General features: G+C 48.9%; 1 protein-coding gene across 3 annotated transcripts in view; it reads left to right on the top strand.

Moving 5' to 3' along the window:
* The window catches only part of RASGRF1 (Ras protein specific guanine nucleotide releasing factor 1), a 136,142-nt gene that overhangs the window by 48,865 nt on the left and 71,465 nt on the right, over positions 1–15,812 (top strand). For all 3 annotated transcript variants that reach the window (XM_038767536.1, XM_038767537.1, XM_038767535.1), the window contains exons 6-8: positions 8,316–8,395; positions 9,550–9,743; positions 10,192–10,301. In XM_038767536.1, coding sequence (XP_038623464.1) covers positions 8,316–8,395; positions 9,550–9,743; positions 10,192–10,301 — 384 coding nt within the window. The remainder of the gene's footprint in view (positions 1–8,315; positions 8,396–9,549; positions 9,744–10,191; positions 10,302–15,812) is intronic.

Raw genomic sequence — 15,812 nt, 5'->3', positions numbered from 1 at the left:
TTTATTGAGAGCACTCTACTAAGCAATTGGAATGTACAGTACAGCAATAAAGAGAGACAATCCCTTCCCAAAACGAGCTCGCAGTCTAATCTCTGTCGAGGATCTTACAGTCTCATGGATGAGAAGGACGTTAAAATAAGTTACATGAAGCAGCAGATTAAAGATGAGGATGTAATCAATCATTCAAAGGTTTTTATTGAGCACTTACTGTGTGCAGAACACTACACTGAGTACTTGTGAGAGTATATTGTAACAGAATTAGCAGACATGTTCCCTGCTCTTAACATGCTAGAAGGGGAGACCGACATTAACACGAATAAATAAATAATGCGTAATATATAATATAAGGATCTGTACATAAGTGCTGTGGGGTTGGGGGTGAGGCGAATATCAAAGGGCGACAGATCCAAGATCGCATAAGCACTGGGATGTGGGGAAAGTCTTGTCTTGTCTGTCGAGTGGTCTCCGACCCATAGCGATGCCATGGACACATCTCTCCCAGGACACCCCACCTCCATCTGCAATCGCTCTGGTAGTGGATCCACAGAGTTTTCTTGGTAAAGTACAGAAGTGGTTTACCACTGCTTCCTTCTGCACAGTTAGCTTGAGTCTCCGCCCTTAACTCTCTCCCATGCCACTGCTGCCTAGCCCGGGTAAGTTTTGACTTGTAGCAGATTGCCTTCCACTTGCTAGCCACTGCCCAAGCTAGGAATGGACTGGATATGCCTCTCCTTGACGCTCCCTCCTGTAGTCAAGACTGGTAAAGTATTGGAAGCTCTCCAGGTGAGACCCTGGACCTAGCTCCAACTTGAAGAAGAGGAGACAGTCTTCCCCCAGTGGGGAGAAATTTGCTCCCCTTGGAGTCTGGGCAGCAGGAAAAATCGAGAGATTCCAGAAGCCTTGAATTGATCCTTGGATGAGGGGGGGTCTCTGCTTCTCTTTGAAACATTCCCTGTCTTGAGTCCAGCCTAGGCCCTCAGGCCTATTGATGAACAGCAGAGGATGTCCCTGAGGATCCCAGGAACGCCTCAGTGATGTGGGGTGCCAGGATGGGGGCTTCATTCCTCACTCCTCGCCCACCCTGTCATTGTCCAGGACTCCCAACAGTCCCAGCATGCAGAACGGCCCCATCCAGGCAGTGTTGCCTAGCGGCAATAGCCCAGGCCTGGGAGTCAGAAGGACCTGGGTTCTCATCCCGGCTCCACCACTCGTCTGCTATGTGACCTTGGGCAAGTCATTTCACTTCTCTGGGCCTCAGTGACCTCATCTGTAAAATGGGGATGGAGACCGTGAGCCCCATGTGGGACACGGACTGTGCCCAACCCGATTTGCTTGTATCCACCCCAGTGCTATTACAGTGCCTGGCATTCAATAAGCATTTAACGAAGCTTAGAGAAGCAGCATGATCTAATGATAGAGCACAGGCCTGGGAGTCAGAAGGACCTGGATTCTAATCCTGACTCGGCCTCATGACTGCTGTATGATCCTGGGGAAGTCGTTTCACTTCCCTGGGCCTCAGTTCCCTCATCTGTCAAATGGGGATTAAGACTGTGCCCCCCATGTGGGACAGCGAACGTGTCCAACCTGATTTGTCTGTATCCACTCCAGCGCTTAGTACAGTGCATAGTGTACAGTGCTTAACAAATACCACGATCATCATTATTCGTTAATTCAATTGTATTTATTGACTGTTTACTGTGTGCAAAGCACTAAGTACCGTATTAAGCACTTAGCACTATTACTATTACTAATTATTACCATTATCATTACTGGTGGTAATAATAATTATAATTATAATAACCTCTCCCTCCTAGAGCCCCGGGGGAGTCTTTTTGGGCACCTTTAGCCCTGGGCTGGGTCTCAGATGGATACCTTGTACCACCCCCACAAGGACCCACGGGGGTCTGTGCTTTCCCTGTTCAGGTGCATTGCTCTCCCTGCTCAGGTGCATTGCTCTCCCTGCTTGGATGCAGTGCTCTCCCCACCAGGGGCAGTCCATGGAACCACAGTTACCCTCCGTGAGCATGCTGCAGCATCCTCTCCCGTCCACCCCCTCTGCCACCCACGGGGCTCCTCATAGGCCCGGCTGGATCCAGCCTGAGGAGCCCCATCCTAAATTCTCCAAATCCCTGCTATTCATCTGGAGCCGGCTGGCTCTGTTGCTATGGAGACTGAGCTCCTTTCCAAGACCGCGATTGCCCTCCTGGCTGTACTGTGTGGAGGCTCCTGTGTGGCGCGTTGGGCTGTCAGAGAGGGAGCCCCCGGGCCAGGATCCAGGACACCTGGGTTCTATGTGGAAAGTCCGTCCCCGGGGGGCTGCATGACCTCACGTCAGATGGTTCACCTCTCTGAGACCCCATGTCCCCATCTCTGAAGGGAGGTGAGGTAGCCAGGGACGTTGGGTAAGGAGTGCATCAGAGGAGAAAGTGCTGTCACCATCGGCTGTTTAAGAGCCCATGCAGATATTATTCCTTTACTTCCAACATTGCTCCTGGGAATGCAGCAGGGTTTGAAATGAGCCACTTATTCTAGGCTTCTGAAATTGCCAGCCCACCCGCTAAGGATTTGCAAGTTTAATTGAAGGAAAATAGATTACATGAAAGAGGGAAAAAAGTCCGATGAAAATGTTAGCGTCAAGTGCACTGTTATAACATTAATCGGATCGTCAATAATACGGATTCAACTCCTACTGTGTGCCGAGCGCTGCCCTGAGCTCTTGGGAGTGTATGACAGGACAAGGAGACATGATCCCAGCCCTCGGGAGGGTTTGTTTGTTTTGGTTTTAAGGCAGTTGTGAAGTGCTTACTATTTGCCAGGCACTGTTGAAAGTGCTGCGGTAAATACAAGCTAATCAGGTTGACCACAGTCCATGTCCCATATGGGGCTCACAGTCTTGATCCCCATTTGACAGGTGAGGTAACTGAGGCACAGAGAAGTGAAGTGATTCACCCAATGTCACACAGCAGAAGAGCGGCAGAACAGGATTAGAACTCGGGTCCTTCTGACTCTTGGACCCATTTGACAGGTGAGGTAACTGAGGCACAGAGAGGTGAAGTGATTCACCGATTCACCCAAGGTCACACAGCAGACAAGTGGTGGAACAGGATTAGAACTCAGGTCCTTCTGACTCCCGGGCCTGTGCTTTAAGCACTAGACCATGCTGCCTCCCTAAGATTTGGTAAGCGCTTATATGTGCCAGGCAGCGTACTAAGCAATGGGGTGGATGCAAGCAAATCGGGTTGGATACATTCCCTGTTCTACATGGTGCTCACCATCTTCATCCCCATTTGACAGGTGAGGTAACTGAGGCCCAGAGAAGTGAAGTGACTCACCCAGGGTCACACAGCAGACAAGTGGTAGAGCCAGAATTAGAACTCAGGTCCTTCTGACTCTCAGGCCTGTGCTCTAACCACTAAGCCATTCTGCTTCTCAGTGGATAATATAGTGGGGGAGATTACAGGCAGGGAAAGAAGGAATGGGGACTATCTATATGAGTTAGAGGTTAAGTAATAGGATATAGAAAAGTTGTATTGTTGTGTTATACTCCTCCAAGTGCTTAGCACAGTGCTCTGCGTACAGTAAGCATACGATTGATTGATTGATGAACAAAAGGGCTACAGGAAGTTATGAACTCAAGTGCTCAGAGACGGCAGAATGCCAAAGGGGTAGTTAGGGGAAATAAACTGGGGAGTAGAAATTAATTGGGAAAAGCCTCTTGGTGGAGAAGGGATTTCAGGAGGGCCTTGAAGATGATGATCATCATCAGTGGTATTTATTGAGCATTTTTGGTGTTCAGAGCATTGTACTAAGTGCTTGGGAGAGTACGATACAATAGAGTTGGTAGACACGTTTCCTGCCCAAAATGAGTTTGCAGTCAGGAGACCGAAGAGGGGAAGAGCTGTGGTCTGATGGATTTGAATGAGGAGGAAGTTCCAAGCAGAGAGGAGGACAAGAGAATGGCGACCGAGAGAGCTGAGAATGAGGCAGAGCGAGTAGCTTAATTTGAGAGGAACAGTGAAAGCGAGCTGTGTTGTAGGGGGAGAGGAGTTGATTGAGTGCCTTTAGCACAATGGTCAGGAGTTGCTGCTTGATGCAGAGAGGAATGGATGCCCCATTTAGGTTTTTCAGGAGTCAGAAGATGTGCGCAGAAGCAGTGTTGCCTAGTGAATAGAGCCTGGGACTGGGAGTCAGAAGGACATGGGTTCCAATCTTGGCTCCGCCACTTGTCTGCTATGTGACTTTGGGCAAATCATTTCACTTCTCTGGGCCTCGGTTACCTCCTCTCTGTCAAATGGGGACTGAGACTGTGAGCCCCATGTGGGACATGGACTGCGTCCAATGTGATGTGCTTGTATCCATCCCAATGCTCAGTACAGTGCCTAGCACATAGTATGCGCTTATAATATTATTATTATTAAGAATGATCTGGGTAGCAGAGTGAACTATGGAATGGAGAGTGGGAGAGCCAGAAGGCAGGGAGGTTCATTCATTCATTCAATCAATCATATTTATTGAGTGCTTACTGTGTGCAGAGCACTGTACTAAGCACTTGGGAAGTACAAGGTTGGTGAGGAGGCCGATGCAGTAGTAGAGTCAGGAGATGATAAGTGCTTGGATCAGCATGGTGGTTGTTTGGAAATGAGGTGAAGGGAGAACCAATAAGATTTGATGACAAATTGAATATGGTGACTGAAAGGAAGAAAGAAGTCTAGGATAATGCCAAGGTTTCAGGCTTGAGAGACAGGGAGGACGGGGGTGCTGTCAATGGTGATGAGAAAGTTGTTTTGTTTTTTGGTGGGTTTTTGTATGGTATTTGTTAAGCACTATGTTCCAGGCATTGTAGTAGATGCAAGTGAACTAGGTTGGACACAGTTGCTGTCCCACACAGGGCTCACCATCTTAATCCCCATTTGACAGATGAGGTAATTGAGTGCCAGAGAAGTGAAGTGACTTGCCCAAGATCACGCAGCAAAGTGAAAGAGCCGGGATGAGAACCCAGGTCCTTCTGACTCCCATGCCCGGGCTCTATCTAAAGTTAGAAGGTGGAGAGGATTTGTGAGGGAAGATGAGGAGTTCAGCTGTGGCCAGAATCAATCAATCCAGGGTATCTCTTGAGTACTTACTGTCTGCAGAGCAGTGGACTGGGCTCTTGGGAGAGTGCACCACAATACAGTTGGTAGGCAAGTTCTCTGCTCTCAAAGATCTTGAAGTCTAGAGGTGGGGCCTGAGGGGACATGGGTGTCTGCTTCCTGGGCCTCCTTTTTTGTTCTTTTATTACTGGGTTTTTAATGGTATTTGCTAAGCACCTATTATGTGTCAAGCACTGTTCTAAGTGCTGGGGGAGATACATGTTGATCAGGTTGGACACAGCCCCTGCCCCACATGGGGCTCACAGTGTAAGTTGGAGGGAGGAGGATTGAATCCCACATTTTTCAGATGAGGTAACTGAGGCTCAGAGAAATGAAGCAACTGCCCAAGAATGCACAGCAAGCAATTGGCAGAGCCAGGATTAGAACCCAGGGCCTCTGACTCCCAGGCCCATGCTCCATCCACTAAGCCACTCTGCTTCCTGTCCCTGACTGACCTGGAGGGGGTCGTGTCTCAGTGAGCAGAGCGGCAGGCCACAGAGGATAAATGTGTTCGCTGCTTGGGGGAACCCCGGCCCAGACCCCAGACATCCGGCGGAGTGACAAGCCATTCTCAATGCAGACCACCGAAGCTCCCGAGTCAAGGTGGGCTGCAAACTCATTTGGCACCAAATGGGTTCCTGTCCAGTTATAGAGGAGTGATTTGATTTTTTCCCTTGTTTGATTTCACCCCGAGTGTTTGGGAGGCCAAGCACCGTGCTGCAGACATCACTCATTTCCACCTGGCGGTGGCTCAGAGACAATAGGAAATTAAGGTCCCCCCAGAGGCAGAAGCAGTCTGGGGTCCCAGGAACCACAGGGCTGACCAGCCCCAAGTGTCCTGGCCAAGGAATGGTAGTCCTATGTAGGGTCTTGGGGAAGGAGTGGGGGCTCACCCTGGGGAGACAGGTTGAAGGCTTTGTGAGCCTCAGTTTTCCTCATCTCTTCAAAGGGTACAGTGCTTCTCTTTCCTGAAATCCTTAGAAATCACCTCTGCTCTGCAGGAACACAACCGTGCAAGGAGGCTCAGACTAGACTGTAAGCTCCTTGTGGGCAGGGAAGTTATCTATTTTTATATTGTACTTTCCCAAACTCTTAGTACACTGCTCAACATAAAGTAAGACTCAATAAATATGATTGAATGAACAAATGAATGAATAACGTGTGCACCTGCCCACTGACAAGCATGCCCACAGACATATGCACACATCAGCACAGTCAAACATAGATATGCATGCCCACATGTACATATATACACATGCATGTGTACACCCACACATACACACACACATATGCACACACTCTAACCTTGAATGCACCTTGCTTATATGTGTAAGAAAATGGGAAGAACATAAGCCCATCTGCAGTGTCAACTCGAGTAGACCCCTTGGACAAGTCATATGTTCGTTGTCTTCCCAGATACTATTGTCTTCACATCCCTAACCCTCCCCTCTCTTATTTTTTTTAATGGTTAACGTTAAGCGCTTACTATATGCCAACACTGTACCGAGCACCGGGGTAGATACAAGCTAATCAGGATGGACATGGTTCACATCCCACGTGGAGCTCACAGTCTTTGTCCCCGTTTTACAGATGATGTAACCAAGGCACAGGGAAGTGAAATGACTTGCACAAGGTCCCACAGCAGACAAGTGGCAGAGCCAGGATTAGAACCCAGGTTTTATATTGATGCCACTGATGCCTGTCCATTTGTTTTGTTTTGTTGTCCGTCTCCCCGCTTCTAGACTGTGAGCCTGTTGGGTAGGGATTGTCTCTATTTGTTGCTGAATTGTACTTTCCAAGCACTTAGTACAGTGCTCTGCGCACAATAAGTGCTCAGTAAATATGACTGACTGAATGAATGAATCGATCAACCAGTTGTATTTATCAAGCACTTAATGTGTGCAAAGCACTGTACTAAGCTCTTGGGAGAGTACAGTTTAACAGAGTTGGTAGACACATTCCCTGTCCACAAGGAGCATCCTATCCCGACTGGATTACTGCATCAGCCTACTCTCTGATCTCCCATTCTCCTGTCTCTCCCCACTTCAGTCTATACTTCACGCTGCTGCCCGGATCATCTTTGTGCAGAAACGCTCTGGGCATGTTACTCCCCTCCTCAAAAATCTCCAGTGGCTGCCAGTCAACCTACGCATCAAGCAAAAAATCCTCACTCTCAGCTTCAAGGCTCTCCATCACTTCGTCCCCTCCTACCTCACCTCCCTTCTCTCCTTCTACAGTCCAGCCCGCTCCCTCCTCTCCTCTACCGCCGCTAACCTCCTCACTGTGCCTCGTTCTCACCTGTCCCGCTGTTGAACCCCGGCCCACGTCCTCCCCCTGGCCTGGAATGCCCTCCCTCCACACAACCGCCAAGCTAGCTCTTTTCCTCCCTTCAGAGCCCGACTGAGAGCTCACGTCCTCCAGGAGGCCTTCCCAGACTGAGCCCCCTTTTTCCTCTCCTCCTCCTCATCCCCCTCACCGTACCTCCTTCCCCTCCCCACAGCACCTGAATATGTGTTTGCACAGATTTATTACTCTATTTATTTCACTTGTACATATTTACTATTCTATTTATTTTGTTAATGATGTGCATCTAGCTTTATTTCTATTTATTCTGATGACTTGACACCTCTCCACATGTTTTGTTTTGTTGTCTGTCTCCCCCTTCTAGACTGTGAGCCCCTTGTTGGGTAGGAACTGTCTCTATATGTTGCCAACTTGTACTTCCCAAGTGCTTAGTACAGTGCTCTGCACACAGTAAGTGCTCAATAAATATGATTGAATGAATGAATGAATAAAGGAGCTTACAGTCTAGAGAGGGAGACAGAGACAAATACAAATAAATCAATTATGGATATGGACAAAAGTGCTGCAGGGCTGAGGGAGGGGTGAATAAAGGGAGCAAATTAAGGTGACAAAGAGGGAGTGGAAGAAGAGGAAGTGAGGGCTTAATCAGGGAAGGCCTCTTGGAGGAGATGTGCCTTCCGATAAGGAGTCTATATCAACCGCTCATTTTCCAGATCATCTCGAAGGCTTGCGGCTGATGAATGGGTTGAAGCACAAAATGTGCCAATACATCCTGGTCCCAGTGGAAGCCCTGGGGAGCTGAGAGGTGCTGCCCTTTGAGCTTCCTCCCTTGGGCTCGGCTGTCAGGAAGCTGGGCCATGACTCTGTCCTTTTCCCTTGCAGTGAAACCATCATGTTTCTGCACCAGATCTTTTACCAAGGCCTCAAAGCCCGGATTTCCAGCTGGCCAACTCTGGTCCTGGGTGAGTAGAGCAAGTCCCGGTGCCAGACCTGGCTCTCTGCCCATGCCCTTACCAACCCACCTCTGCCAGGGCTTCTGCTCTATAACCAAAAGATGAGCAGATGGATCCAGGAGGGCTGAGATGGCAGAGGGGGTGACAGGGTCTGGAAGGCGAGGGATCAGTCAGCCAGGCAGCAAGGGCAGGGGAGATCACTGTACCCACATTTCCCCATCATCTGCGTAACAATGTCAGGGGGCCACTTGCTGTCTTATTCAACCATATTTATTGCGCTAGCGCTCTGTGTCGAGAGCACTGTACTAAGTGCTTGGGAGAGTACAATATAGCAAGAAACAGACACATTCCCTGTCTACAAATGAGCTTACACCTCTAGATGGGGGCGACAGACATTAATATGAATAAGTAAAAATGTTACAGATATATACATAAGTGCTGTGGGGCTGGGAGAGGGGAATGAATAAAGGGAGCAAATCAGTGTGACACAGAAGAGAGTGGGAGAAGAGGAAAGGAAGGCTTAGTCAGGGAAGGCCTCTTGGAGGAGAATCGTCTTCGATAAGACTCCAAACCCATGTCCGGCTTTATCTGGAGACCATAGGTCCTGGAAGCACCCCTTGCATATATGTCCAGCCCTAGATCCCACACGCCCTCCCCCGACCCTTTTTTTTAAAAAAAAATGGTATTTGTTAAACACTTACTATGTGTCAAGCACTGGGGTAGACACAGGTCAATCAGGTTAGACACGGTGCCTTTCCCTCATGAGGCTCCAAGTCTAAGCCCCCTCCTGCCAGAATCTAGTGGTTTTCTAGTTTTTCCTTTCTGCTGGTGGTTTTTTCCTTCCAGGGAGCTAGGTGGGAGAAGCCCATGCTAGGTTGGGTTTGGTGTCTGGCGTTGACGTTGACTGAACTGTGCTCTCAATTGGCTGCCTCTTGGGCTTCCCTGCTCAGAATGTCCACGGAAGTGTAGGATGGTCAGTCGTGCCATTTTCAAACCCCAGGAAAGTGTAGATAAGCTCCCCATCCCTCTTCAGGGGACAAGGAGCTCTCGTGGAAAAGGGGCAGGGAGAGGAGCACAGTATGTTTGGGGGTTGAAGGGTGGCGAGGAGCTCGGGGGCCCAGAGGCCTCCACCCATGATCCTAATGAGTTCTCGTCACTTGCAGCCGACCTTTTCGACATTCTGCTGCCCATGTTGAATATCTACCAGGAGTTTGTGAGAAACCATCAGTACAGCCTACAGATCTTGGCCCACTGTAAGCAGAACCGGGACTTCGACAAACTCCTGAAGCACTATGAGGCGAAGCCAGACTGTGAGGAGCGCACCCTGGAGACCTTCCTCACCTATCCGATGTTCCAGGTGTGGGGTCCGGGTCGGGGGGGCGGGGGGGGGAGGCGGGGTCAAGGAGCTTGGAATGATCCACCCCCCCAGTGAGGGCGGATAGTGGAAGTATCCAGCCGGAGGAGGTCAGGGTGGAGGGTGAGGATCCTACAGGTGGAAGAAATTGCCAGAACTATTTGGTGTCTGGGGTGTCCAGTCATCCCTTCCTGACCGTGGGGGTGGGTGTCCAGGAGGGCAACTGTCAATCAGTCAATCAATCAGTGGTATATATTGAGAACTTACTCTGTGCAGAGCTCTGTACCAAGCAGTTACAGACTCTCCAAGTGCTCGGGTGCCACTGTTGGAGACGGAGTCCTGGGGTGGGTGGCCTTGGGGTTCATGCTCAGACCAGCCCTGCTGGCCCCTCCCCCAGTTGCCCTGGAGTCACTCCCCTGACCCCCTCTCTCCCCGCCATCATCCCTGGCAGATCCCCAGGTATATCTTGACACTTCACGAGCTGTTGGCGCACACCCCACATGAGCACGTGGAGAGGAACAGCTTGGACTACGCCAAGTCGAAGCTGGAGGAACTGTCCAGGTGAGTTGCCTTGGCTGGATTGACCCCAGTGGGACAGAGGGATCTGGGAGAGGTGGGAAGTCTGGCCACGAGTCTCCATCAAGGCCTCCTGGGGCCAGAGGGAAAGTCTGGCTGAAAGTGGAAGATCCTGGCTCGCTGGGGATTCAGGGGGTGAGATGAGATGGCCTTCATGCCCCTCCTTTGTTGGGTATCCCCTGGCCTGAACTGTAGCAGAAAAGGGGCTCCCTGTGGTCCCCACCTCTTGGGCATGAGAGGAGGACTTCGGAGAGTGTGGCCATTCAATAATCAGTCAGTTGTATTTATTGAGAGCTTACCGTGTGCAGAGGTATAATAATAAACAGACACATTTCCTGCCAACAATAAGCTTACAATCTAGAGGGGGAGACAGACATTAATATGAACAAATAAATTACGGATACATACATAAGTGCTGTGGGACTGGGCAGGGAGGATGAATAAAGGGAGAAAGTCTGGGCGATGCAGAAGGAAGTAGAAGAGGAAAGGAGGGCTCATTCAGGAAAGGCCTCTTGGAGGAGATGTGCCTTCAATAAGGCTTTGAAGTGGGGGCGAGTCATTGTCTGTCAGATATGAAGAGGGAGGGCATTCCAGGCCAGAGACGGGACGTAGGCAAGAGGTCGGCGGGGAAATGGAGGTACAGTGAGAGGGTTGGCATCAGAGGAGCAAAGTGTGTGGGCTGTATTGTCGTAAGAGAGTAGTGAGGTGAGGTAGGAGGGGGCAAACATACTGAGAGCTTTCAAGCCAATGGTGAGGAGTTTCTGTTTGAGGTAGAGGTGGATAGGCAACCACTGGAGGTTCTTAAGGAGAAAGGAAAGTTGGCTTGAACATTTTTAGAGAAAAATGATCTTAGCAGCAGAGTGAAGCATGGACCAGAGTGGGGAAGAGATAGGAAGCTGGGAGGTCAGCAAGGAGGCTGATGCAGTAATCAAGGTGTGATAGGATAGTAGGACATGGTAGTAGTTTGGATGAAGAGGAAAGGGTGGGTTTTAGAGACACTGTTAAGGTTGAACCAACTGGATTTAATGATAGATTGAATATTTGGATTGAATAAGAGAGAAGAGTCAAGGAGAATGCCAAGGTTATCAGCTTGCAGGATGGGAAGGATGGTGGTGCCGACCACAGTGATGGGGAGGACAGGGTTTAGATGGGAAGATAAGAAAGAGGTTCTGTTTTAGACATGTTACATTTGAGGTGAAGGGAGGACATCCAAGTAGAAATGTCTTGAATGCAGGAGGAAATGTGGGACTGTGGACGGAGAGAGATCAGGGCTGGAGATGGAGATTTGGGAATCATCTTCATAGAGGTGGTAATGCAGCCATGTGAGCAAATGAGTTTTCTAAGGAAGTGGGTGTAGAGGGAGAACAGAAGGGGACCCAGAACTGAACCTTGAGGGACCCCACAATTAGGGAGTGGGAGGCAGAGGAGGAGCCCACAAAAGAGACTGAAAATGAGAGGCCAGAGAGATAGGAGGAGAAGCAGGAAAGGAGAGTGTCAATGAAGCCAAGGTTGGATAGTGTTTCCAGGAAAAGGGGGTGGTCAGCAGTTTCAAAGGCAGCTGAGAGGTTGAGGAGGATTAGGATGGAATAGAGGCTGTTGGATACGGGAAGAAGGAGATCATTGGTGACATTTAAGAAGGCGGTTTCTGTGGAGTGAAGGGGATGGAAGCCAGATTGGGAAAGAGTGTAGGAATAGCGTTAGCTAGGACTGCATCGCGACTCATTTTCCATATCCACAAGAACTTCCGGTAGCAAGCAATACCAGATATGGGAACGGAGCTGAGTTTATCGTCTGGGTCGCCGGGCCCTTGTCCCCGAGAAGGACGCCCCTCTCTCTGACATAATGATCAACCGAGAAGCAGCACAACCTAATGGACAGAGACTGAGCCTGGGAGTAAGAAGGACTTGGGTTCTAATCCCAACTCCACCACTCATCTGCTGTGAGACCTCTGGCAAGCCACTTCTCTGGGCCTCAGTTCCCTCAACTGTTAAGTGGGGATTAAGACAGTGAGTCTTAATGTGACGTGGACTGTGTCCAACATGATTAGCTTGTATCTGCACCAGTGCTTAGTATAGTGCCTGGCACATACTAAGCACTTAACAAATACCATTTAAAAACAACAACAATAACGACAACAGAAAAAAACAGACCAAGTGCCCCAGCCCCCAGACTCCCGGATAAGCTACTCACACTTGTGCTCACATTTAACCGGACTCCCAGAGATGAGCTATCTCAAATTTTCTCCTCTGTGGCTCACATGAGCGCTGCCCAGAAGTACAGCAATATTGGTCACTTGCTTCTCCACCCACACCACCCAAAGTGCAGGATTAGCATGCACTGGCATGTTACAGAAGCTTGGCGTAACCATTTGAACGAGTATCTTGCCATGAAAAAGCATCATCCTCACCCCTGTGGAAATCTGGTTGCTATGGTGAGGGCACAGATGGGCTTGAATGATCAACTCATTCAGTCATTCAATCATATTTATTGAGCACTCAGAGTGTACAGAGCACCATACAAAGTGCTTGGGAGAGTACAGAGAACCACTGTGGCTTAGTGGATAATAATAATAATTATGGTATTTGTTAAGTACTTACTATGTGCCAAACACTGTTTAAAGCACTGGGGCAGATACAAGGTAATCAGGTTGTCCCACAGGGGGCACACAGTCTTAATCTCCTTTTTACAGATGAGTTAACTGAGGCACAGAAAATTTAGGTGGCTTGCTCAAGCTCACATGGCAGACTAGTGGCGGAGCTGGAATTAGAACCCATGACCTCTGACTCCCAAGCCCATACTCTTTCCACTAAGCCACACTGCTTCCTCACTTAGTGGGCCTGGGAGACAGAAGGACTTGAATTCTAATTCTGACTCCACCACATGGAGTGCCGTGTGACCTTGGGCAAGTCATTTCACTTCTCTGTGCCTCAGTTACCTCATCTGTCAAATGGGGCTCAGACTGTGTCCAACCTGTTTAACTTGTATCTACCCCAACGTTTAAAACTGTACTTGACACATAGTAAGTGCTTAACATAAACTATAATCATTATCATTTCTGTTACAATATAACAATAAACAGACACATTCCCTGCCCACAATGAGCTCCACCCAAATCCCCCCGGGGGTGTCTAGTCCATCTCCAATTGGTGCCAGAAAGTCCGTTTCTGTAGTGTCTCAAGCCTTGCACAAAAGCCTGTTGTTATCTTGGGGCACTGGTTCCCCTAGAAATGGGGCCCTCCCCCAAGAAGCAGCAGCATGGCTTAGTGGATAGAGCATCGGCCTAGGAGCCAGAAGGACCTGGCTTCTAATCCTGGCTCTGCCCCTTGTCTGCTGTGAGAACTTGGGCAAGTCATTTCACTTCTCTGAGCCTCAGTTACCTCATCTGTGAAATGGGAATTAAGGCTGTGAGGCCCACATGGGACAGGAACTGCATCCAGCCTGATAACCTTGTATCTACCCCAGGGTTTAGAACAGTGCTTGGCACATACTGAGCGCTTACCGTCATATTTTTTTTAAAACTCAACCTTAACCTATTCCTTCCCCCAACAAATAGAAATTCGTTTTTGACTGACACTAAGACAGAGACCATGAACTTTCCAATTCAGTGCAGCTGACAGCCACTGGGGGTCAAGATTTAGGAAAAACGGCCAGCTCAGGCACATATCAGAATACTCCCCTGCCCCCTTTTTGAGGTATTTGTTATGCACTTACTATAGGCACCATTCTAAGTGCAGCTGCACTGTACTCTCCCAAGCACTTAGTACATGGCTCTGCACATAGCATGGCCTAGTGGATAGATCATAGGCCTGGGAGTCCGAAGATCATGGGTTCTAATCCCGGCTCCACCACTTGTCTGTTGTGTGACTTTGGGCAAGTCAGTTCACTTCTCTAGGCCTCAGTTACCTCATCTGTAAAATGGGGATTGAGACTGAACTCCACGTGGGTCAGGGACTGTGTGCAATCCGATTTGCTTGTTTCTGTCCCAGCCCTTAGTACAACACCTGGCACATAGTAAGCACACAATAAATACCATTATTATTATTATATTAATACTAGAAACCACTGATTGATTGATTGGGGTAGATAAAAGATGGTCAGGTTGGGCACAGTCCGTGCCCCACATGGTGCTCACAGTCTTAATCCCTATTTTATGGATGAGGTAACTGAGCAAAGGACAAGTTAAGTGACTCTTCCAAGGTCACACAGCAGACAAGTGGTGGAGCTGGAAATAGAACCCAGGTCCTTCTGACTCCCAAGCTTGTGCTCTAATAATTGTAGTTTTTGTTAAGTGTTTAGTATGTGCCAAGCATTGAGGAAGCTACAAGATAATCAGGTCCTTCATGGGGCACACATTCTAAGTAGGAGGGAGAACAGGCAACAGGCATTGAATCCCCATTTTGTAGAAGAGAGAACTGGGGTCCAGAGAAGCATGCAAGTGGCAGGGTTGGAATTAGAACCCAGATCCTCTGCCAGGCCACTGGTCTTCAACTTGGCCATGCTGCTTTAATAATAATGAGACTCTGAGCTCGCTGTGGGCAGGGAATGTCACTGTTTATTGTTGTATTGTCCTTTCCCAAGTGCTTAGTTCAGTGCTCTGCACATAGTAAACGCTATGAATGAATGAATGAATGAACTGTGGCACTTCATTCATTCATTCAATCATACTTGTTACTTGGATCAATCAATTTTATTTATTGAGCCCTTACTATGTGCAGAGCACTGTATTAAGTGCTTGAGAAAGGCAGTACAACAGAATTAGCAGACATGTTCTCTGCCCACAACGACTTTACAGTTTAGAGGGGGAGATAGTTTAGTGATTATTATGTGCTAAGCACTGTACTAAGTGCTGGGGCCTATATGAGATAGTCAGATGGGACACAGTCCCTACCTCGCATGGACTTCAAAACCTAAGGGGGAGGAAGAACAGATATTTAATCCCCATTTTACAGATAAGGAAACTGAGGCTCAGAGATATTAGGTGACTCACCCAAGGTCACACAGCAGGCAGATGGCAGACTCAGGGTTAGGACCCTGGACTCCTGTCTCGTAGCTAGGCCATCCTCTCCAGTCTTACCGTTGTCCCTCTTAAGCATGAGGCCTCAGCCCTGGGAAGTTTCCCGGAAAGCTGAGGTGGGTTTTTTTTTCGTTTTGGGTTTTTTTTTCTCCGCAATTCGTGCAAAGAAACCCGTGTGCGATGGTGCCTCCATCTCCGGAATAATTCTGAAATTTGAGCGCTGCGCTGATAGCGTAAAATCGTGGGTAAAGGGCGCCGCCAGGTGGGGGAACTGCGGCTGTCCACTGCGAAGGGCTGGTGGGCGGGGGCGGTGAGGTAGCTTCCATCAATCACTCAATCAATCAGTGGTATTTACTGAGCACTTACTGTGTGCAGAGGACTATACTAAGCGCTTGGAGAGTACAATATAACAGGCACATTCGGGCAGGGCAGAAATTAATATAAATGATCATATAAATGGAGAGCTTACTGTGTGCAGGGCA

The sequence above is a fragment of the Tachyglossus aculeatus genome, chromosome 26 (genome assembly GCF_015852505.1).
Source record: "Tachyglossus aculeatus isolate mTacAcu1 chromosome 26, mTacAcu1.pri, whole genome shotgun sequence".
Classification (NCBI taxonomy): Eukaryota; Metazoa; Chordata; class Mammalia; order Monotremata; family Tachyglossidae; genus Tachyglossus; species Tachyglossus aculeatus.
Note: the sequence above shows the minus strand (reverse complement) of the source record. Positions and strands in the feature narration are given on the sequence as shown.